General features: G+C 42.5%; 1 protein-coding gene across 5 annotated transcripts in view; it reads right to left on the bottom strand.

Annotated features, from left to right (window-relative positions):
• Positions 1-23,453, bottom strand: part of LARP4B (La ribonucleoprotein 4B) — a 120,932-nt gene that overhangs the window by 42,123 nt on the left and 55,356 nt on the right. For all 5 annotated transcript variants that reach the window (XM_030819377.1, XM_030819381.1, XM_030819379.1 and 2 more), the window contains exons 4-5: positions 13,197-13,344; positions 12,817-12,957 (exon numbers count right to left, since the gene is read on the bottom strand). In XM_030819377.1, the coding sequence (XP_030675237.1) occupies positions 12,817-12,957; positions 13,197-13,344 (289 nt within the window). The remainder of the gene's footprint in view (positions 1-12,816; positions 12,958-13,196; positions 13,345-23,453) is intronic.

Here is a 23,453-nt window from a genome sequence, read left to right as displayed (position 1 = left end):
AGAAAAATCGATAAAATGAAAACACTAATTTTTTTTTTTTTTTTTTGAGATGGAGTTTCACTGTGTCCCCCATGCTGGAGTGCAATGGTGTGATCCTGGCTCACTGCAACCTCCGTTTCCTGGGTTCAAGCAGTTCTCCTGCCTCAGCCTCCTGAGTAGCTGGGACCACAGGTGCCCGCTACCACACCCGGCTAATTTTTGTATTTTTAGTAGAGATGGGGTTTCACTATGTTGGCCAGGCTGGTCACGAACTCTTGACCTCAGGGGATCTGCCCGCCTCGGCCTCTCAAAGTGCTGGGATTACAGGTGTGAACCACCGTGCCCAACAGAAAACACTTTTTGATAAGGTCAATAAAACTAACAAACCTCTACCCAGATTGATTGGGGTTATAAAGAAGACACAAATTACCAATAACAGAGATGAGTGATGTAACATGACTACAGATTTCACAGGTGATAACAGAGTATTATGAACAACTCTGTGCTGTAAACCCCACAACTCAGATGAAATAGACCAAATCTTTGTAACTATATAAACCAAACCTCCCTCAAGAAGAAATAAATAAGTAGCACTATGAAAAAATAAACTGTAGTTGAAAGCTTTCCCACAAATGGAACTCCTGCCCAGGTGGGACGCGGTGGCTCACGCTTGTAATCTCAGCATTTAGAGAGGCTGAGGTGAGCGGATCGCTTGAGCTCAGGAGTTTGGAGACCAGCCTGGGCAACATGGTAAAACTCCATCTCTACAGAAAATACAAAAATAAGCCAGGCGTGGTGGTGTGCTACTGTGGTCCCAGCTACTTGGGAGGCTAAGGCGGGAGAATTGCCTGAGACCAGGAGGTTGGGACTGAGTGAGCCATGATGATGCTACTGCACTCAAGCCTGGGTGGCAGAGCAAGACTCTATAAGTAACTAAGTAAGTTTAGTAAGTAAGAAAGGAAAGAAGAAAAAAAGGAAAACTCCTGCCCACATGACTTGTTTCACTTCCTCATATGAGGGAGAAATAATACATAACCTCTTCCAAAAACTTAAATAGGAAGAAAAACACTGAAACGAAAACTAGAAACCAAGATCCCAGGTGTAAAAATCCTAAGCAAAGTTTTGGTAAATGGAATCCAATAGTATATCCAAAGTGTACTGTATCATGATCTACAGAGGTTTAGACAACGAATGTTGGTATCACATTTGAAAAACAATTAATACAATTCATCCTCACACACTAAAAAACAACAAATATATGCCCATCCCCATAGATGACAAATTACAATATTCATTCGTCATAAAAATCTCTCAGCAAACCAGGAAAAGAAGAGTGCCTCATCAACATGATAAAGGGCACAGACCTAAAACCACCACTAACGTTATACTTCATGGTGAAACACTGAGTGCCTCTCGTAAGACCAGGGACAAGCCAAACGTTTGTTCATTCTTTCCACTTCTGTTCACCTGTATTGGAGGGCCTATCTAGTACAACGGGGCAGGATAAAGAAATAAAAGGCATCAAGATTGGAGAGAAAGTAAAACAGTCTTCATTCTAAAATAATCCAATCATCTATGTAGAAAATCCAATGTAATCTACAAAAAAGTGTCTAAAACTAGTAAGTGGGCATAACAAAATTTCTGGGTTCGGACTCAATATATAAAAATTAACATTTTGATATACTAGTAACAAACAACTGCAAATACAAATTTTAAAAATCACTTACAATAGCACCAAAAAATATAAAATACTTATAAACTGGATAAAAGATGCAAAAGACCAGTACACTGAAAACCAAAAAATACTTCTGAGAGAAATTAAAGAAGATCTAAACAAGTAAGAGATGTATCTTGTTCATGGATATTGTTCAGATGTCAATGTTCTCCAACTGATCTATAGATTCAGTGAACCCCCCAACAAAAATCTCAGCACTTTGTAGATATTAACAACCTCATTCTAATTTGCATGGAAATGCACAGGAACTAGAATTTAAAAAGTAACTATGAAAAATAAAGTTGGAAGGCTATCACTACCTAATTTCAAGAATTAGTAACAGTACAGGCGTACCTCAGAGATATCATGGGTTCAGTTCCAGAGTGCTGCAATCAAGCAAATATTGCAATAAAGCAAGTCACACAAAATTCTGTTTTCCCAGTGAATATAAAAATTATGAGTACACTAAACTGTTGTGTATTAAATGTGAGATAGCAGTACGTCCTTTAAAAAAAAAAAAAAAAAGCTACAATACCTTCATTTAAACATACTCTCTTGCTAGCTGGGCATGCTGGCTCAGGCCTGCAATCCCAGCACTTTGGGAGGCCGAGGCAAGTGGAACACCTGGGGTCAGGAGTTCAAGACCAGCCTGGCTAACGTGACAAAACCCTATCTCTAATAAAAATACAAAAATTAGCTGGGCATGGTGGCACATGCCTGTAGTCCCAGCTACTTGGGAGGCTGAGGCACAAGAATCACTGGAACTCTGGAGGCAGAGGCTGCAATGAGCTGTGATTGTGCTACTGCACTCCAGCCTAAGTGACGGAGTCAGATTATGTCTCGAAAAAAATAAATAAAAATAATCTATTATTGTTGGAAAATGTTAAGGATCATCTGAGCCTTCAGCAAATAATAATCTTTTTTGCTGGTCCTGCCTTGATGATGAGGGCTGACTGTTCAGGATGGTGGTTGCTGAAAACTTGGGTGGCTGTGGCAATTTCTTAAGACAACAGGGAAGTATACCATGTGGACGGACTCTTGCTTTCACCAAAGATTTCTCTGCAGCGTGTGATGCTGTTTGATACCATTTTGTCAACAGTGGGACTTCTTTCAAAATTAGAGTCAATCCTCTCAAACCCTGCTGCTGCTTTATCAAGTAGGTTTATGGAATATTCTAAATCTTTTGTTGTCATTTCAACAATATTCACAGCGTCTTCACCAGGAATAGATTCTAACTCAAGAAACCATTTTCTTTGCTCATCCATAAGAAGCAAGTTTTATGCATTCAAGTTGTACATGAGATTGCAGCACTTCAGTCATATTTTCAGGCTCTACTTCTGATTCCAGTTCTCTTTCTATTTCTACTACCTCTGCAGTGACTTTCTCCACTGAAGTCGTGAACCCCTCAATGTCCTCCATGAGGGCTGGAATCAACGCCTCTGGTTAATGTTGACATTTTGATCTTCTCTCATGAATCACAATGTTCTTAACAGCATCTAGAATGGTGAATCCTTTCCAGAATCCATCAGAGGAACCATGATCTATAGCAGCTGGAGCCTTATGAAATGTATTTTTAAGTAAGAAAATTTGAAAAAGACAAGGACTCCTTGATCCATGGGCTACAGAATGGATATTGTGTTAGCAGCCATGCAATCAACAATCATCTCCTTGTACACCTGTCAGAGCTCTTGGGTAACTAGGTACATTTTCAATGAGAAATTAAAATCTGAAAAATATCTTTTTTTTTCCTGAGCAGTAGGTCTAAACAGTAAGCTTAAAATATTCAGTAAACCATGATGTAAACAGATGTCCTATCATCCAGGCTTTGTTTTTCCACTTAAAGAACACAGGGAGAGCAAATTTAGCATCATTCTTATGGGCCCTAGGACTTTCAGAATGAGAAATGAGCACTGGCTTCAAGTTAATGTCACCAGCTCCATTAGCCCCTAACAAGAGAGTTGGTTTCTAATGTTGAAACCAGGATTAACTTCTTCTCTTTAGCTATGAATGTCCTAGATAACACCTCCTTCTAATATAAGGCTATTTTGTCTTGATTGAAAGTCTGTCATTTACTGTAGCCATCTTCATCAATTATCTTACCCAGATCTTCTGGATAACTTGCTGTTTCACCTTGCATTTTTATGTTATGGAGACTGCTTCTTTTCTGTAACTTCATGAAATAACCTCTGTGAGCTTCAAACTCTTCTTCTGCAGCTTCCTCACCTCTCAGCCTTCACAGAACTTAAGAGAGTTAGGGTCTTGCTCTGGATTAGGCTTTGGCTTAAGGGAATGTTGTGACTGGTTTTTCTATCCAGATCAAAGTTTCTCCATCTCAGCAAAAAGGCTGTTTTGCTTTCTTATCATTTCTGGGTTCACTGGAGGGGCACTTAATTTCCTTCAATAACTTTTCCTTTGCATTCACAGCTTGGCTAACTGTTTGGCTCCAGAGACCGAATTTTTGGCCTATCTCAGCCTTTGACATTCCTTGCTCACTAAGCTTAATCATTTCTAGTTTTTGATTAAAAGTGAGGTAAGTAAAACTCTTCCTTTCACTGGAACCCTTAGAACAGGGAATGTAGGGCTATTAATTGGCCTAATTTCAATACTGTCATGTCTCAGGGAATAGGAAGGCCCAAGCAAAGAGAGAGAGACAAGGGAAGAGCCAGTTAGTGGAGAGCCAGTTAGTGGAGCAGTCAGAACACACACATCATTTATATATTAAGTTTGCCACCTTAAATGGCGTGGCTCCTGGCACCCCAAAACAATGGCAGTAGTACAAAACACCAAAGATCACCGATCACCATTAGCATTAATAATAATGAAAAGGCTTAAAATATTGTGGGAATTATGAAAATGTGACACAGAGACATGAAATGAATACATGCTATTGGAAAAATGGTGCCAATTACTTGCTTGATGCAGGGTTGCCACAAAACTTCAACTTACAAAGAAGGTGGTAGCTGCAAAGCACAATGAAGAGTAGCACAATCAGGCAAGCTCTGCCGACAATCCAAGCAGTGCACTACCGGAGTCAAAGCGGGCTAGCGCATCAATGAACAGAGGAGACAGTCCAAAAATAAATCCAGACCTACGTGGACAAACGACTTCTGACAAAGGTGCAAAGGCAAGGCAACGCAGTGGAGAGAAGTCTTTCAACAAACAGTGCTGCAATAGCTGCAGATTCCTATGCACAAAACGAAAATAACTTTGATCCATATTACATACCTTATACAAAAACTAACCTAAAATGGACCTAGAAATGTAAAATCTAAAGCAATTAAACTTATAGGAGGAATATAAACCAAAAGGAAGAACCATAAAAGAAAAAAATGATAAACTTGATTATACAAGAAATTTTAAACTGCTTTTCAAAAATACTCTTAGGAGAACAAAGTACATTGCGTATCTGGACTTACATCTAAAACATATAAATAACTATCAAAAGTGAATAATAAAACAACCCAGTAAGAAAAATGCACAAACAGGCACAACACCAAATAACATACAGGCATTACAAAAAAATGCTGCAACTTCAGGTTCTGCATGTGAGAAGCCTGGAAGTTAACACTCTGGTCTGACAAGTAAAAAATCTAAAAAGAACAATTAACAACTCTTCTTAGATCCTAAGTAAGGTCACAAGGCAAACAACTGCTGCCAAATAGGACAGACAGACAGATAAACAGAGAAGCGATCACAACATATGGAGCAGAAACCTTTGCAGGAACCAGGGCGAGGACAGAAAACACTGTCCTGGAACTGATGAACTGCTGGAGGCTCAGGGTGGCCAAGTCTGAGAGTTAAAAACTGCAGGGAGTCTCAGTCATTGGCGGGTGAGGGGTTCCTGCTCTTTTGTGAGTTATACTTTCTGGAGCTCGATTAGGTCCTCATAGTGAATACCAGAGAAAAATCCCTTTGTGCTTCCGGCAGGGGTAGGAGAAAAGTAACCATTTTGAAAAATACTAGAGCACTCTGTTCTTCTTAACAAGGTCTGCCCTCAGGAAAGACAGTTTAACTAGAGTCCAACTTGCTGGGGTTTAATCAGAGCAGAACATACCTAGAGGAAGGGAAATACCTAGCTCATGCCTCCTCTAGTCACGCTGCCCCACCTAGGAGGGGAGGAAAAAAGAGAAGCTCCTGTGAGCTTCACAGTCCAGGGCCCGGGCTCACTACAGACTTGAGACTCCCAGGTCTCCTATGGAAGGCGACCCCTGCCCACACCTCACCCCACAGCACTGAAGGCATAGTCACCACAGTGCCTTCCACCCAGCACATCACAGCTGGCTCTCAAGAAAGTTACAAGGCATACACAAAGGCCAAAAACACAATGTCAAGAGCAGAGCAAGCATTAGAACCAGGCATGACAGAGATGTTAGAATTATGAGACAGGGAATTTAAAAGAACTAGGATAAGGTGCTAAGGGCTCAACTGGATAAAGGAGACAGCAGGTAAGAACAGGTGGGCAATGCAGAGATGGAAATCCCAAGGAGGCAAAAAAAAGAAGTGTGAGAGATCAAAACTACTGTAACAGAAATGTAGACTGCCTTTGATGGGCTATTAGGAGACTGGACATGGATGAGGATCTATCAACAGAAACCTCTGTTGGGACTCAGAAAACAATACCCCAAAATGAAGGCCTCAGAAACAAGTTTTTTGGGTTTTGTTTTATGTCCTTGAGAGCTTGAACTGTGACCAAGCGGGAGCACTCTATGGTCTCCACCATTGGGGGTGGTACAATTTTCGGATCAGGTCAGGTGGCCGGTCTGAAAACAGGAACCCAAGACTTTTTGCTCTGCATACGTCAAGCGCTCGGGAGTTTGTCTTAATAAGAGGCCCCATGTGTAAGGGGCTTTTGTCATCTCAACTCCTGCTGCCTGGTTAGTCTGTGTCAACAAGAATCTTTGCTGATTGAGCTCATTCCTGAGAGTGAATGTTTTGCGGGAGGTATCTTTGGAATTGCTTCTTCTATGTCCTCTCCAGGATCTATCCTGGACTTTATACACCACTGAAAATTCTAAATGTCAATGGCCAAAAGATGGATCCTTTAAATTAGAATTGTAAAGTTAAAAAAGGATTTTAGAAATTGTTTAGAAATCTCATCCTAAACAACTGATAAAAACATCAAGAACAAAAAGGGTGCTTGGCATCACTAACCAGCAGGAAATGCAAGCCAATTTCTAGAAAGACCCAACAGTGCTATGGTCAGCCTTAAAAATTCTCTTTAAAATTAAAGAGCAAAAATCTGACCTAAAACACAATTAAAATTTTTTTAAGCTTAAACTTCTACTTTGGATTCCCCTGTTGGTTAACAATGAAGGCTGCTCTATATTCTTGTAGGCCGACAGTTAAAATTCCAGGCTTTCCCTGCGGTGGCCTATTAGACACACAGCCCAGTGCAACAGACGAGAGGGCCCAGAAAGAAATCCTTGCATACATGGCCAATTGTTTTTTTTTAACAGGCGTGCCACGACCGTTCTATAGAGAAAGGGCAGTCTTTTCAACAAATAGTGCAAGGACAACTGGATATCCACATGCAAAAACAAAGTTGGATCCATACTTTATACCATATACAAAAATTAACTCAAAATGATCAAAGATCTAAATGTAAGACCCAAAACGATAAAACTCAGACAAAAACACAGACAAAACCTTCATTATAATGAATTCAACAATGTTATCTTAGATATGACACCAAAGGCATACGCAGCTCAACAAAAAATAAACAAACTGAACATTATGAACATTTTAAATTTTGTACATCCAAAGACACTTTGAATAAAATAAAAAGGCAACCCATATAATGGAAGAAAATAATTGTGATTGATGTATCTGATCAGGGATTAATATACAGAATATACTGAGAACTCCTAAAGACATTAACAAAAACCTGATTCAAAAATAGGCAAAGGACTTGAATAGACATTTATCCAAAGAAGACAAATGGCCAATAAGAACAAAAAGGGTGCTTGGCATCACTAACCATTAGGGAAATGCAAGCCAAAACTACAAAGATATACCCACTAGAATGACTACTATCAAAAGAATCAGAAAATAGGCTGGGCGCGGTGGCTCATGCCTATAATCACAGCACTTTGGTAGGCCGAGGTGGGCAGATCACCTGAGGTCAGGAGTTCGAAACCAGCCTGGACAACATGGTTGAACCCTGTCTCTACAAAAAATACAAAAGTTAGCTGGGTGTGGTGGCTCACGCCTGTAATCCCAGCACTTTGGGAGGCTGAGATGGGCGGAGGTCAGGAGTTTGAGGCCAGCCTGGCCAACAAGGTGAAACCCCGTCTCTACTAAAAATACAAAAATTAGCTGGGTGTGGTGGCTCACACCTGTAATCTAGGCTACTTGGGAGCTGAGGCAGGAGAATTGCTTTAACCCAGGAGGCGGACGTTGTAGTGAGCTGAGATCACTCCAGTGCACTCCAGCCTGGGCGACAGAATGATTCCATTTCAAAAAAAAAAAAAATCAGAAAATAACAAGTATTGGCAAGGATTTAATAAAATTGGAACCCTTGTATACTGATGGTGGGAATGTGAAATAGTATGGCCTGTATGGAAAACTGTATCGTGATTCCACCAAAAAAAGTTAAACATAAGAATTACCGTACGATCCAGAAATTCTACTTCTGGAAGGCAGTTCGGCAGCTTTCTACAGAACTAAACATACTCTGACCTTATGATCCAGCAATCACACTCCTGGGTATTTACCCAAAGGAGTTAAAAACTTCCGTCCATACAAAAACCTGCACATGAATGCTAACAGCATCTTTATTTGTAATTGCCAAAACCTGGAAACAACCAAGACGTCCTTCAGTAGGTGAATGAGTAAGTAATTTGTAGTATGTCCAGAAAACGGAATGTTATTCAGTGCTAAAAAGAAATGAGTTATCAAGCCTTGAAGACATGGAGGAAGCTTAAATGTATGTTACTAAATGAAAGAAACCAATCTAAGAAGGCTACATCATGCAGGATTCCAACCCTATGATATTCTGGAAAAGGTAAAACTATGGAGACAGTGAAAAAACCAATGGATGCTGGGGGTTGGGGGAGGGAGGGGTGAGTAGGCAGAACACAGATGACTTTTAGGGCAGGGAAACTACTCTCTCTGATGCTACAATGGAGAGTACATGTCATTATACATTTCTCCAAACCCACAGAACATACAACACCAAGAGTGAGCCCTCATGTAAACTGTAGACTCCAGGTAATAATGATGTGCCAATATAGGATCATCAATTATAACAAAGGCACCCTCTGGTGAGGGAGTGTGGATAGTGGAGGAGGCCATGCATGTGTGGGGGTTGGGTGAGGGGAGTATATGGGAGATCTCTGTATCTTCCACTAAAACTTGCTGTGAACCTGAAAGTGCTCTAAAAATACAGTCTTTTTTAAAAAGGATGTTTGATAGCATTAGTCCTTAGGGAAACATAAAGCCACAGTAAGATTCTACTGTCTCCCTTTTACAACAGCTAAAATTAAAGACTGACCCTAAGGTCATAAGGGTCATAAGGATGTGGTGCTTTAATCCACCACTGGTTGAGAATAGAAAATGGTACCACCACTTTGGAAAACTGCCTTACCATTTCTTTTTTTTTTTTTTGAGACGGAGTCTCACTCTGTCGCCCAGGCTGGAGTGCAGTGGCGCGATCTCGGCTCACTGCAAGCTCCGCCTCCTGGGTTCACACCATTCTCCTGCCTCAGCCTCTCTGAGTAGCTGGGACTACAGGCGCCTGCCACCACGCCCGGCTAATTTTTTTGTATTTTTAGTAGAGACGGGGTTTCACCATGGTCTTGATCTCCTGACCTCGTGATCCACCCGCCTCGGCCTCCCAAAGTGCTGGGATTACAAGTGTGCTTACCATTTCTTAAAAGGATAAACATGCCTACCAGATGATCCAGCTACCCCATTCCTAGGTATTTTACCCAAGAAAAATGAAAACATATGTTTATATGAAATCTTGCTGACAAATGCTCACTTTTATAAACACTTTTTTTATTGGCAAAGCCACATTTTGAAAACAATCCCAAAATCCACGAATAGGGGAGTGGAAAAACAAACTGTGATATATCCATATCATGAATACTTCTCAGCAATAAATGATTAATTCATGTTACATCATGAATCAATCTCAAAAATAGTAAACTAAGTCAGACAAAAACAGTACACACTGTCAAATTCTATCACATGTCTGTTGTCCAGCAACTTGTGGGGCTGATGCAGAAGGATCTCTTGAGCCTAGGAGTTTGATTTTTTTTTTTTTTTAAAGAGAAAAAAATCTACAAAATGCAAACTGACATACAGATAGAAAACAGAGCACTGAGCCAGGCACGGTGGCTCACACCTGTAATACCAGCACTTTGGGAGGTTGAGGTGGGCGGGTCATGAGGTCGGGAGATCAAGACCATCTTGGCTAACACGGTGAAACCCCATCTCTACTAAAAATACAAAAAATTAGCCGGGTGTGGTGGTGGGCGCCTGTAGTCCCAGCTACTGGGGAGGCTGAGGCAGGAGAATAGCGTGAACCTGGGAGGTGGAGGTTGCAGTGAGCTGAAATCATGCCACTGCACTCCAGGCCTGGGTGACACAGCAAGACCCCATCTCAAAAAGAAAAAAACAGACCACTGGTTCCGCGGAGAAACGAGAGGGCACAGGAAGCTCTTCCTGGTGTTTGGGATGGTCATGATCTTGATTGTGATGAGGATTTTACAGGTACAGAACAACTTACCAAACTGGGTGGACAAAGCAAAGAGGAATGAAAGAGGCAACAAATCAATAATGTATTATTTCCTCAATTGTCCTTAAGCTATGGAAAATCTGGGGTATACCTGAAGTATATGATGTTTATTGTACATCGGTTATGCCTCACTAATGCTTTATAGGAGTGAGGGAGGGAGTAGGGGGAGGGAGATGAAGGAGGAAGACAGAGCAGAAGGTATTCTTTTTCTTCTTTTGAAAATAGTTTTAAATACCCCTTTTAAAAAGAATCATCTTCTTTTGAAATTAAACTTTCCAGAATATACTTTAACGTGTTGTTATTTCACTTTTGATAATGGTCCTTATCTTCTATCTTCAGACAGATTTTAACATGTTATTTCACTTTTGGTAATGTTATCTATCTCCCATCTTCAGGCAGATTTTCACAAGTTATTTCACTGTTGATAACATTACCCATCTTCCATCCTCAAGACAGATCTTCACATCTGTCTACCTCCTATCTTCCATCTTCTGTATAAATTCTGACCCCAGTTCAAGATTAGGTCATTTCAATTTAGTCTGAAACTTAAATTGTTTATTTTGAACCCCTTTTACTTCCTGCCATTAGGATTCTCACTCCCTCAATGTATAATGCCTTTTTATTTTATCTTTTGTAAAAATCTGTTTTAATTATAGCATTCCTTTCCTCTGCCATCTTAAATTCAATGGACTCTAACATGACTCCAATTTATCCCAATGTTCTGCCATTCCCAAGTCACTCACCAGTTACTGGTGAATTAACAAGGGGGATGTAATCAAATTACATTGCTGAATACTGGCACTTCCTCAGATTTAGAAAACTGCTAATGTAGACAGGAAATTCACTTTATGCAAATTCAAGATGGCAACTTTATATTTACAAGAAACAAACATGGCTTAATTTTTTTACCTTTATAAATACTTGATTCATTTTACCAAACAATTATTATTTAAAGCAATAAGCTCCACTGAAGTTTGAAAAAAAAAAAACTGTCACAGAACATCTACACATTTTCCCTCTTAAGTGACAGTTTCTGATTTTGACAGTCTTAAGCCAATGAAGTCATTCTGCACGGCTGTGCCTTACAGCATCGAGGTCTGGCCTCTCCAGCCCTGCCCAGTGCATTCGCTGGCAAGTGGGGTGGGGGAGGGGATAGGGACTGGTTAAGAACAACTGTGGTAATAAAAATGAAAACATGAGAGGCCGAGGCAGGCAGATCATGAGGTCAGGAGATCGAGACCATCCTGGCTAACATGGTGAAACCCCATCTTTACTAAAAATACAAAAAATTAGCTGGGTGTGGTGGCGGACACCTGTAGTCCCAGCTACTCAGGAGGCTGAGGCAGGAGAATGGTGTGAACTCAGGAGGCGGAGCTTGCAGTGAGCTGATATCGCACCACTGCAGTCCAGGCTGGGCGACAGAGCGAGACTCCATCTCAAAAAAAAAAAAAAGAAAACATGAAAAAATTCCTGCATTTCCAGTAACGTGTGGTCCACTCCCGTAACTGGGCCCGAACATCTCCTTTCCCACCTACTCTCTTCCTTTCCATTTTTTAGCCACTACTACATACTGAGGTACTTACAACCCTACATGAGAACAGAGATTCCTCCAAGCCATTCTTTCACACTCCTGCAAAATTTACCTTCCCCAAACAACTTATTTTCTTCATGTCACTCATTTCCTCATCAACAGGAAAGAAGTTCAAATGTGAATGGCTTCTAAGACTTGCAAATGGGGCCTCAATTGCCCCTACCTACAATACCACAGCATTCCCTCTCTATCCCCCTCCCTTCACCCAAACTGTCTTACTCTCAAATCCAACACTGACGTTCCACCTCTGCACTTTTACTGACACTTTGCACCACTAAATAAGTTTCTTTCTTTTTTTTTGAGACGGAGTCTCGCTCTGTCACCCAGGCTGGAGTACAGTGGCGCAATCTCGGCTCACTGCAAGCTCTGCCTCCAGGTTCACACCATTTTCCTGCCTCGGCCTCCCGAACAGCTGGGACTACAGGCGCGCATGACCAGCCCAGCTAATTTTTTTGTATTTTTTTAGTAGAGATGGGGTTTTACCGTGTTAGCCAGGATGGTCTTGATTTCCTGACCTCGTGATCTGCCCGCCTCAGCCTCCCGAAGTGCTGGGATTACAGGCATGAGCCACCGCGCCCAGCCCAGGTTTCATCTTTTGAGACCTTACATTCTCCATGGCACCCTCCCTAACCAGGGCCTCTCATCTTCTCTGCATCCACATAAGAGTGAGTTTAAAGTAGAATTAAAAGGAGGCAAAGAAAGACACATTGTTTAGAGAATGTTAATACGCTAAATAAAAAAAATAAAGCAGCCCATATTCCCTGGGAAAATGAACCCATAAGATATGTTTACCTGTCTCGCTATTTTCAGGCAGAGAGTCGTATTCTGAGGGACCCAGAGCGAGAGCATTCATGTCTGCTGGGTCCGACTCCTGCGGGTCTGGCAATGCGGCATTCTCATGGCCCTGGTCACCATCACCATTGGCATCCGATCCTACAATTAGGAGTTTACCCCCAAAAGGCAGGGTTAGAAGCATAACTTTCTCTTAAAACAAAGCTTACACTTGCAGTGACTCAACTTCTTTGGACTGTAAAAGACCTCTGGGCTCTCAAGCACTGCCACATACCATGACACAGTTATGAATGAACAACATCTTAAAGACAGATTAAAATGGCAACAAAAGCAAAGGCCTGAAAGCAGGGGGCTGCACACCACGGCCATGCTCAACTTACCCTGCGGGCCACGGTCTGCGTGGTGGCCAGCCACCTCCTCCCATGCGGCACTCACACCGTCAGCAGCACTGCTTGCTTCCAGATGTAATACAGGAGCCCCCCACACTTCTGCATTAGGGTTCAGCTCTGAAACCTTAGTTGCTGGTACCTAGGAAGAATGTGAGATAGACATTTGTATCCAAATGTCAACCAAATACAATTTTACTCATTAATGCAGAGTTAAGAGACATCTGATACAGGCTCCAAAGGCTCAGCCTATGTATTTATACACACCTTTGGAATGAAATCAGGTTCAAAATTAAAAAAAAAAAAAAAAGCAGTCAGAATTCCGTTAAATTCCCCCCAAGTTTTAAGTTCCTCCTCCCAAGACCAAGGCTTGCAGAGATGGGGAAGGACAGGCCTGCCACCAAAAGATTCCGTGTTTCACAAACTATCCCTGAGGAATAGCTGGTGACTTCCTAGACTCCTAATAAAATCACAATTCAGGGTTTTACAAACTTGAATACAACATAGATGAATAAAATTCTAATTAGAAAGCTTAAACAAGTCAGCAGTGCGCGGTGGCTCACGCCTGTAATCCCAGCACTTTGGGAGGCCAAGGTGGGCAGATCACCTGAGGCCAGGAGTTCATGACCAGCCTGGCCAACATGGAGAAACCCTGTCTCTACTAAAAATACAAAAGTAGCCAGGCATGGTGGCGTGTGCCTGTAATCCCAGCTACTCGAGAGGCTGAGGCAGGAGAATCACTTGAACCCAGGAGGCGGGGGTTGCAGTGAGCTGAGATCGCACCATTGCACCCAACCTGGGTGACAGAGCAGAACTCCATCTCTAAAACAAAAAAAAGAAAGAAAGCTTCAAAAAGTCACATAAACAAAAGGTGTAGAAGATGAAAATTGCTCCTAAGAATGAAGGTGTTCTAAGAGGTCTGTCAGGGATACTGTAGGATAAGAAAGCTCAGGCATCCTTTGAGAAAGAAGATAAAATATCTCATATTTTTCACAGAACTACCTGTTCCCATTCCCAATAGAGCTTCAGTATCACCTTGAAAGAGAATCCACAGGTGACCCTGAAGCTGCTAGTCCAGTGTTCTGGACAACGGGCTCTCAGATCACCGGGGCTGAGGCCAAAGCTGCCACGGACAGCTGTGGAACAGGGGCTAAACCTCACCTGGAAGACAGCACAACAACATGACGCCTGGCACATACCAAGCTCATCGGCCATGACAGTTAGTCCGACAGGGCAGTCCTCTACTCAAAATCCTCCCGCATCAGCTTGGCTCATTTGGAGTAAAAGACGAAGTTCCCGCTGCAGCCACAGCGCCCTCCTGTGCTCACCGCTCCCTGGCCTTGTCCATTTCCAGGCACACTGACCTCCTTGCTGTCTCTGGGCACACTGGCACTTTTGCTCTTCCCGTCCGTCTGTCCAGAACATCCTGCCCAGAGACCGGGGACTGGTGGTCCTTCCTGACACAGCGTATAAACCCACAACAGTCCCCCACCATGTGGATACTCCCTACTCCCGATTTTTCTGATACAAGCCTTTCTTATGCTTACACACCTTGAAGCACTCCCCAAAGCCTAAAGAAAAGTCAAATGTTCAAACACACAATCCTTCAACAAACTTACACATGATTTGCCTTTTCAAATGTACCACCCACCTTCACACCACAGTGCAGGAAGTCAAAGCTTCCGGAGGAAGGTTCAGGTCCCTGGTCCCCGGTGCCCCTTGGACCCAGGCTGCAAGCTGGGAGCAATTACACTGCACTACCCCAGCACGCAGCATAGACACACCAGTTTCTGTGGCCCAGCACACAGGAGAAAGGCTGGGAAGCACCACCATGAGCCGTCAAAAAAACAATGGGTGCATTAACAATTTTTAAAAGACAGAATAAATCCACATTGGCTCAGGTGATGGGGCTGGTAGTAAAAAAACATAAAACTATTTCTGAAACTGAGAGAAGGCAGATGATGTGGTTTGCTCGTTCCTGCTACTCCACACTGGACCACCAATGAGCATCATGCCCATAAAACCAGATGTTTAAATGAGGACCTATCTGGAATTCTTTTTACTTTTTTTTTAAGTACTGGTGATAGGGCAAATAATTGGGTTCCTTCAAGAATATTATAATCAAGAAACACCAATTCTTCAATTTTCCCTCTTGCATTACATCTAAACTTCATTTTTGGCCTCTGCTTCTGCACAGTGTTACTTGCTCTCTTCTCTTTCATCCACCCATCTGTCCAACAAGTGCCTCCGACATGTTCACCAGCACGCTTGTGCCAGACACGGCGCTGAGCTGGCAGGTGTGACGGTGAAGGAAGCAGACAGGAGCTCATGGAGCTACATGAGGGGGCAGGAGACAGCCACAGGTCACCCACAACACTGCCTCTGGCGGCATTTACGCCATTCCGCCTGATCTGTTGTCTTTGTAAATTCATTTCTCTATTGTCTTTGTAAATTCATTTCTCTATTGTCTTTTCTACTTTAATACTTCCATACATCGCCTTTCCTAATTAGACCCAGTCTCTTTTCACCACCACCACACAATCCAGTTTTCTGGCCTCGGTTCCATTCCATCCACTTAGCTGGCTCCCCTCAGCTCGTGCACATACTACACGTGCTTTAAATTCCCAACGCTAACTAACAGTAACCTTCTCTATTATTAGTACCTTTTGCAGTTGACTGTCCTATATTACCAAAATACATTTTGTAGTTTATTAATACAGACCAACAGCACTTTGAAAGCAGTGACAGCATGGCTGTTGGGGCTCCCGTGGCCTTCTTGTTCCTCCCATTCCAGGGTGGCAGTCACCATGGACATTTTGCTCACTGTAGTACTGCTGATAGCTAGCACAGTCCTGAATTCAGTAGGGAGGTGCTCAAGATATATGAGGAATGAATCAATGTTTAATAAATAACATAAATTTATATTTTCCACTATTTGACAACTTCTGCAAGGTTTTATGCCACAAATGACTAGGACTCTACCCTTAACCAATGACTACCTCTTAGTGAAGAAGTTCAAATCAAGTGTATGCAGTTAGGAAATGTTCAATCAATACTGTGACTGAAGAGATGTGACCAGGAATGAAAGAATGAAGATGTCTTTTAAGGCTTAATGACATTCAAGGATCTACCACGTGCTGAGCACATTCTATGCACTTCCTTGTACTGAATCAGAACAAGTCTTGGAGGTCGTTATTCACTGGACTCATTTCACAAACGAAAAAACCAAGGCAGAGAAAGGTTGAGTAACTTCCCTATAAAAACGATAGTAATTAGAAAGTTAGATTCTAAGCAATTGCGTTCAGCAAAATTCAACATCCATCAAGAGTTCATTAACTTATAATTTACGAGAAATAGTTTGTATTAAACAAAGATCTGAATCTCCTACTTCTATAAAATATGGTTATTCTCTTGCAGTAATATGGAACTCTAAATGGTTATCAAGAACTCCAGCACCGGCCGGGTGTGGTGTGGCTCATGCCTGTAATCCCAGCATGTTGGGAGGCCAAGATAGGCAGATCACTTGTGGTCAGGAGTTCAAGTCCAGCCTGGCCAACATGGTGAAACCCCATCTCTACTAAAAATAAAAAAGTTAGCTGGGTGTGGTGGCACACACCTGCAATCCCAGCTACTTGGGAGGCTGAGGCAGGAGAATCATTTGAACTCAGGAGGCGGAGGTTGCAGTGAGCCGAGATGGTACCACTGCACTCCAGCCTGAGCGACAGAGCAAGACTCCATCCTTAAAAAAAAAAAAAAAAAAAAAAAAAAAAAAAAAACTCCAGTGTCGTCTGCTTGACTGTAAGTCTTATTTTTCCATTAAAAATGTATGGCTAAGCAATGGTTATTAAAACTAGAGGCAAGCTGACCTTAACAGCCACATTCCAAAGTGAACACGCCTGAGTTCTGATGCTTTAAATAAACCCTTCTACCCCACCCCACCCTGTGCGAAACAATGTGCTCCACTTTGAAAAATAACGTATCAATTAATAAGTTTGTATGACTACCAATATGAGACAGGACAATCTCTCCGACAAGTTACTGAGTAACTGGAGTGACTAATGCTGGAGAAGGGGGACTGGCCGGTGAGGTACAGAAAGCAGGTGAGAGACGGGGGAAAGAAACATTCCATGCAAGCACCAACCACTCCTAGAGATGCACTAAAAAGCTTAGTAATTCAGGGCAATTTGCTGACTCCGGAACCATTAAAAAAAAAAAAAAAAAAAAAAAAAAGACACCTGTAACAGCACTTTGAAAATTGAAGCTCTGAAAGGCAAGGCACCATCGTTAAATGTGGTAATGCCTCATATTAGAATACTGTTTGGGAATACCTCATAATGGAAAAGCTAATTTAAAACTGGAAGCACACCTCTCACTTAGGCATCATTTATGCTCTTTGTTGACGTCTGAGGCAGTGACACTAGTAACTAACTGAAAATTACGTCACTTCTGTAAAAGATTAACTGCAGATTATCTTAAAGATGTAGTTTTATACTGTTTTGCCTCCACAACTATTTAAGGAGCAAAACTAATGAATTTGAACATAACTCTCTCCAGAAAAACTCCCAATGTGGGCACGGAAATAAAAGAGGTTGATGGATCATTCCTTTCGCTACAGAAGGGGATTCCTACTTGTTTGTTTCCATATAGTAAGTGTTGACATTTGAGCCATCTCTAGCTCCTTAATATCAATACTTTTTCTTGCTTCATTGCCCACAAAAATCATGAATAAACCACTGGTTGAATAATGAGATCTTGCTACTCTGAGTATGTGCTTTCAATCACACTGCTTTGATAAATGTCTGTTTTGTGAGCAAAGCTAATTTCCTGTTGTTGAATGATGTTGACATTTATTACAGAATTTCTGGAAAGATGCTCAAATTAGCTGCGCATAGAATCATTTGCTAAGCTTCTTCCAAACCAGAGGGACAGCCTTATCTCGGGGTTCTGAAAAAGAAGGAGCTCCACAGTAATTCTAACTGCAAGAAAACAGAACCAAGATTTTATAGCCAGTTAAAAGCAGCAAATTCTACCTGCCTCAGACACATACAAAGATATCAGGAAGCACAGATTTTTAGGTAAGTTTGTCTTCTGCAGTGTGACTTATACCTTCAATGGGCTCACATGCTTATCAAATCAACTTACACTGCCCACAAGATAAGACGCCCTCAAAGGGCTCTGACCGCACTGCGGCCAGGAAGACAAGAAGAGCTGGCAAAATTCACAGACAGAAAAAAGTCAACACAGAGCTCAGGGCATGCTTTAGTGCTAACAAGAGTTTGCATACAAACTCTGGCTTAACTACACCAAACAAGAATTCATATTCTCCAATTTGGAAATCATTAATGTTATAGTAATTCACAGCCATATGTAAGCATTCAAACAACTACCCACTGTTTAGAATAAATCTTTATTAATTTTAAGTTAAAAACAATTAAAATGGGCCAGCCCAGTGGCTCATGCCTGCAATGCCAGCACTTTGGGAGGCTGAGGCGGGTGGATCTCCTGAGGTCAGGAGTTCAAAACTGGCCTGGCCAACATGGCGAAATCCCGTCTCTAAAAATACAATTAGCCAGGCGTAGTGGCACATGCCTGTAATCCCAATTACTCGGGAGCCTGTGTCACAAGAATTACTTGAACCCAGCAATCACTTGAACTTGGGAGGTGGAGGTTGCAGTGAGCCGAGATGGCACCACTCCAACCTGGGTGACAAAGCGAGACTCCGTCTCAAAAAATAAATAAAAATAATAATAAATTAAAATGTATAGCCTAGCATACCGCAGCACAATAGTAAACACACAGAAAACATACTTACGAACTGTCCATCTCTATCATGCCATCCCCAAATAACACCGTCCTCTGACACCGGTAGCTGAAGAGTGTTTTCTGAAAACAAAGCAATTTCCAAGTCCTGTGGCTTATGGTGTAGATCCTCACTGAATATTGTTTCACCTTCTAGAGCACCTTTTGTGACTGTATTAGTCCAGAGATAGCCCATTTGATATCCACCACAACCACTGGCCAGTCTTTCAGAAAATACTGGACTTCCTAACCCTCCCATCGGGTAGTAGGAAAATTCACTCAAAAAACGGGAGACTCCTTCTGGGAAACTCTGCCAATCCACTTTTGAGGGATGTTCAGATCTATTTAGGACACCTTCTGTGAGTGATAAAATGTGGCCACTACTTGGTATGACAGTGTCTTTGCTGTCCATGGGGACAGCGGGAATCCCCTGGGCTGCATTGCAGGGGGCAGCTGTGTATCTGTCCGCTAGGGTGGGATCAACACCAACCAGAAAGAAATGCCCACTGCAAGTGTCACATGACTCTATTTTCTCAAAACTCACCTTGGCATTTCCCATAAAACCCATGTCGCCATTTAAAGTCGACTGTGTAAGAGTGGACTTGGCGTTTCCTTCTTTGAAATGGTGTGCACTTTCACTCGCCCCACGTGGACCCAGGCAGTCAATAATTTTGGGGTCAATACTGTCTTTCTCCAAATAAAGTCTCTCTTCCTCTTCTTTACATGTTAGTTTTGGTTTACTCAACCCTGATGTATTATTACCAAAGATACCAGAAGCTTCTTCAATTGATTCAGAGTAAATTCCCTTCCATTTTGGGCTTTTACCACTACTAACGGAATTCTCTACTATTTCTGACTTCTGTGTAACTGGATTAAAACTTGGACTTAAAGGTGGTAACATATTAAGACCATTATATTTGCAGTGGTATACTCGGTGTGTTTCATAGTTTTTTTCTATTTGATTAGTTTCAAAATCAGCGTTCTCTGTTGTACGAGAACTAACGCAGGAGAGTACATCCTGACTTCGCACTGCCTCATATCTTTGTGTGCCTGTTTCCCACTCATAGGTTGTTTCAGAATCTGACTTGACAGTCTCTATGTTATCTTCACTTGTCTCTCTATACTTTGCTTGCAGTGATTCTTTTTCACCACCTTCTAACTGCTGAGGGTCACTCAGCTGGTCTCGTGACACACTGACTGAACTCTTCACACATATTTCACCCTCTGTTTTGTCACCTGGGCTTGTTTCCCTCTCGTCTTCCTCTGTGCAGGTGAAAATAAATGCGGAGGAAATACAGTTACTGTGAAGAGATCTGGACTGACTGGAAGACTTGCCATTGGGGGGCACTCCTTGTGCCATGCTAAGCTTTAGGCCATCTGTCCTCTGCACCGTCCCCTTTGTGTCCACCACACGCTCCACACAAGTTTGGTCACAGGTCTGTGTTGCAGCCTCATCTGCTTGACACCAAGATTTCGACTCAAAAGCCCTTACACCATGACCCTCAGCCTTCCAAACGCCAATTCTGTCCTCTTCTTGGTAAAAGGCACTATTTTCAGATTGCAGAGACACCTCTCCTCTGTCTGGCAGCAGGGGACTTCTGGCCTCCAGGCTGCAGTCCCCTCTGCACCGCGCCTTCCTGACTTGTCCGGGGACAGGTTCCAGCTCCCAGCAGTCATCAAGCTGGCTTGGGGCTGCTTCTCTTGAATTAGCGTGACCTGAGAGACACCCACTTCCAAATCTCACTGCAGTGATAGGCCTCTTGGGACTTAAATCAATTCTATCTAGACCAACGGGAAGGATACTATCTGATTTGCTAACACCCAAGTAGAAATCATCGTCGTCTCTTAGTGGTGCGACAGAGTTATTTTCTCTCTCCTTTTTAGAATGTAAACTCTGGTCGACAACAACTGTTACCACCTCCGGGTCATCACTCCCTGCAACATATGCAGGGTCAGTACAAAAGCTACCAGGTGAATGTGCAGTGTCAGTACGGAAGCCACCAGGTGGATGATCCATCTCATTTCCTACTCCTGAGTTATGGCTCTCACTTTCTTCCAGGACACACGCATGTCTTAGTGAGTCACTGTCCATGTTGTTATTTAATTCAGGGAGTAGGTCAATACCATGTAGTGCACTACTTTCTGCATAATTTTTAGGGAATTCAGTGCAAGCTTCTGCCTGGAAAGCCTCCACCTGCATGTTATCAGTGTTTGCTTCACAAGGTGCATGGCTGAATGCCACAGGCTCAGGGCAAGGCTTGGTTTTCCCACTGCATTCCCCTGTCCTTTCACCTGGACCCAGCGTGTCCCAAGGCGAGAGCTCTTCCTGCTGTGGCTCTGGCTCGCCCGCCCCTGAAAAGGCACACAAGGCTAAAGGCACAGCAGAGCAACATTCTCCTCTTGCAGCTACTGTGTCTGCCCAGGTGTCCAGCTCCTCTGCCACGCTTGGGCAGGCAGAGTCGGCAACACAAATGCTGTGAAACTGGCACTCTCCTGAATCCTGACATTGCTGATCATCAATACCAATAGGGTTTCCATCTTTCTTCTCCCTGTCGGATAGGTCTAAAGACTTATTCTCATCACCGCTACTGAGGTGAACACTGACCACCATTTCCTTCTCTACTAAAGAGTTTTTACAAGTAGCTGGGTAACAGTGCAGATGGCCACTCACAAAGGTTTCCTCCTGCTGGCCTCGGTCAGAAGGCACCAGCACACATGAGAAAGGCTCCTCATCTTCCCAACAACCTTGTCGGCTGCCGTTATCCACACACAGTAGATCAGAGACCCCCTCAGAATTCTGCTCATTAACAACAATATCTGAATTCTTGTCATTCTCATCCAAGTTTTCATACCTTGTTAAGAATGTATATATAAAAGAGGAAAGAGGGTTCAATAACTGCTTGGGTCCATGACCCTGTTTGTGCCCAGACCCTGCGAAAATCCTCGTCTGCGCGCTAACGCCAGCTGCACTGCTGGCTCCACTGCCGGCTCCACTGCCAATAGGGTGAACCTCCTCACCTTCAGGGGTATCAAATAATGAAGATAAAGTTTTACTTATCTTGTCTTCTGGTTCCTTCTCCTCCACAGATTTTTGTAACAGGCCAGTTTTTTCACTGTCATTGTCACTACTTAGTTCTTTGCTGAAGCAACAGCCCATGTTTGAGAACTCACAAGCACACGACAGGCGTGCTGATCCCGAGCCTCCAGACGCACCTCACACTAACTTGCTATAATTTCTGAGGAGAAGCCAATACCCAGAGACCAAAAATAACCCCTTGCACAGCGGTCACATGTTCCTGCCACTCAAACCCAAATCCTAATGACAACAGAGCCTGACTGACAGCCAGCATACTCCATGTGCCCAATTCCAAACAGGACCAGGATCCAAAAGCTCAGAACAGCAGCAAGAATGCTGCACTGTATTTTTTCTTATTCTCATAAACTCAATAAAACATAACTTAAAATATTATCCCAGCTAGAAAGATTTCAGGCTTCTGGTTTTTCTACAGTGTTCCAGTATTTCCCAAATTACATTTCATGGGATGGTGGTAACTAAATAAAATAGTTCATAAATTCCCCCAAAGGAAAACAGTATCAGAATTTTGTTCTGGAAAATATATAGCTACTCACAGTTGTATCTAATTTTCTAGCTTTATGAAATGATGCCTGAAATAAACAGCAACAAAAAATAGACGAAAAATCAAAGGAGAGCAAAAAAATAAATAGCAATAAAAAATAGTATCTGTAGGCATGCAGAAATTATTACTAATTGTGTCAGGTGTGAAAATGGAATGATGTCAGTTAGAGATGCATGCTGAAGTATCTGGGATAAAGCGACACATTATCTACAATTTGCTTTAAAATACCCTAGCAAATATAGTAAATATATACACACATATATAAAAGTTAAAAGTTATATGCATAGGGGGAGGAAAAGATTTAAAGACAGTAGTCCAGGCCGGATGTGGTGGCTCATGCCTGTAATCCCAGCACTTTGGGAGGCCGAGTGGGGTGGATGACCAGAGGTCAGGAGTTTCAAGACCAGCCTGGCCAACATGGTGAAAACCCGTCTCTACTAAAAATACAAAAAATTAGCTGAGCATGGGAGTGTTTGCCTGTAGTTCCAGCTACTCAGAAGGCTGAGGCAGGAGAATCACTTGAACCCAGGTGGCAGAGGTTGAAGTGAGCTGAGATTGCACCACTGCACTCCAGCCTGGGTGACAAGAGCGAGACTCCATCTCAAAAAAACAAAATAGTAGTCAAATGTGGGGATGGGTAATGTTCAAGTTAATGATGCTGCATTTGGTTCATGGTATTATTCTCTCCACTTCTGCAGATGTCTGAGCACTCCAATTAAGAAAAAGGAAGGAACAAGAAAAAAAAGGGAAAACAGATCTACAAGCTCTGGTAGCAGAACTAGAAAGTCTCTTGAAAGCACTTGATGCAGGAACG

Source organism: Nomascus leucogenys, chromosome 9 (assembly GCF_006542625.1).
Source record: "Nomascus leucogenys isolate Asia chromosome 9, Asia_NLE_v1, whole genome shotgun sequence".
Lineage (NCBI taxonomy): Eukaryota > Metazoa > Chordata > Mammalia > Primates > Hylobatidae > Nomascus > Nomascus leucogenys.
This window is presented reverse-complemented; position numbering and strand designations above follow the sequence as displayed.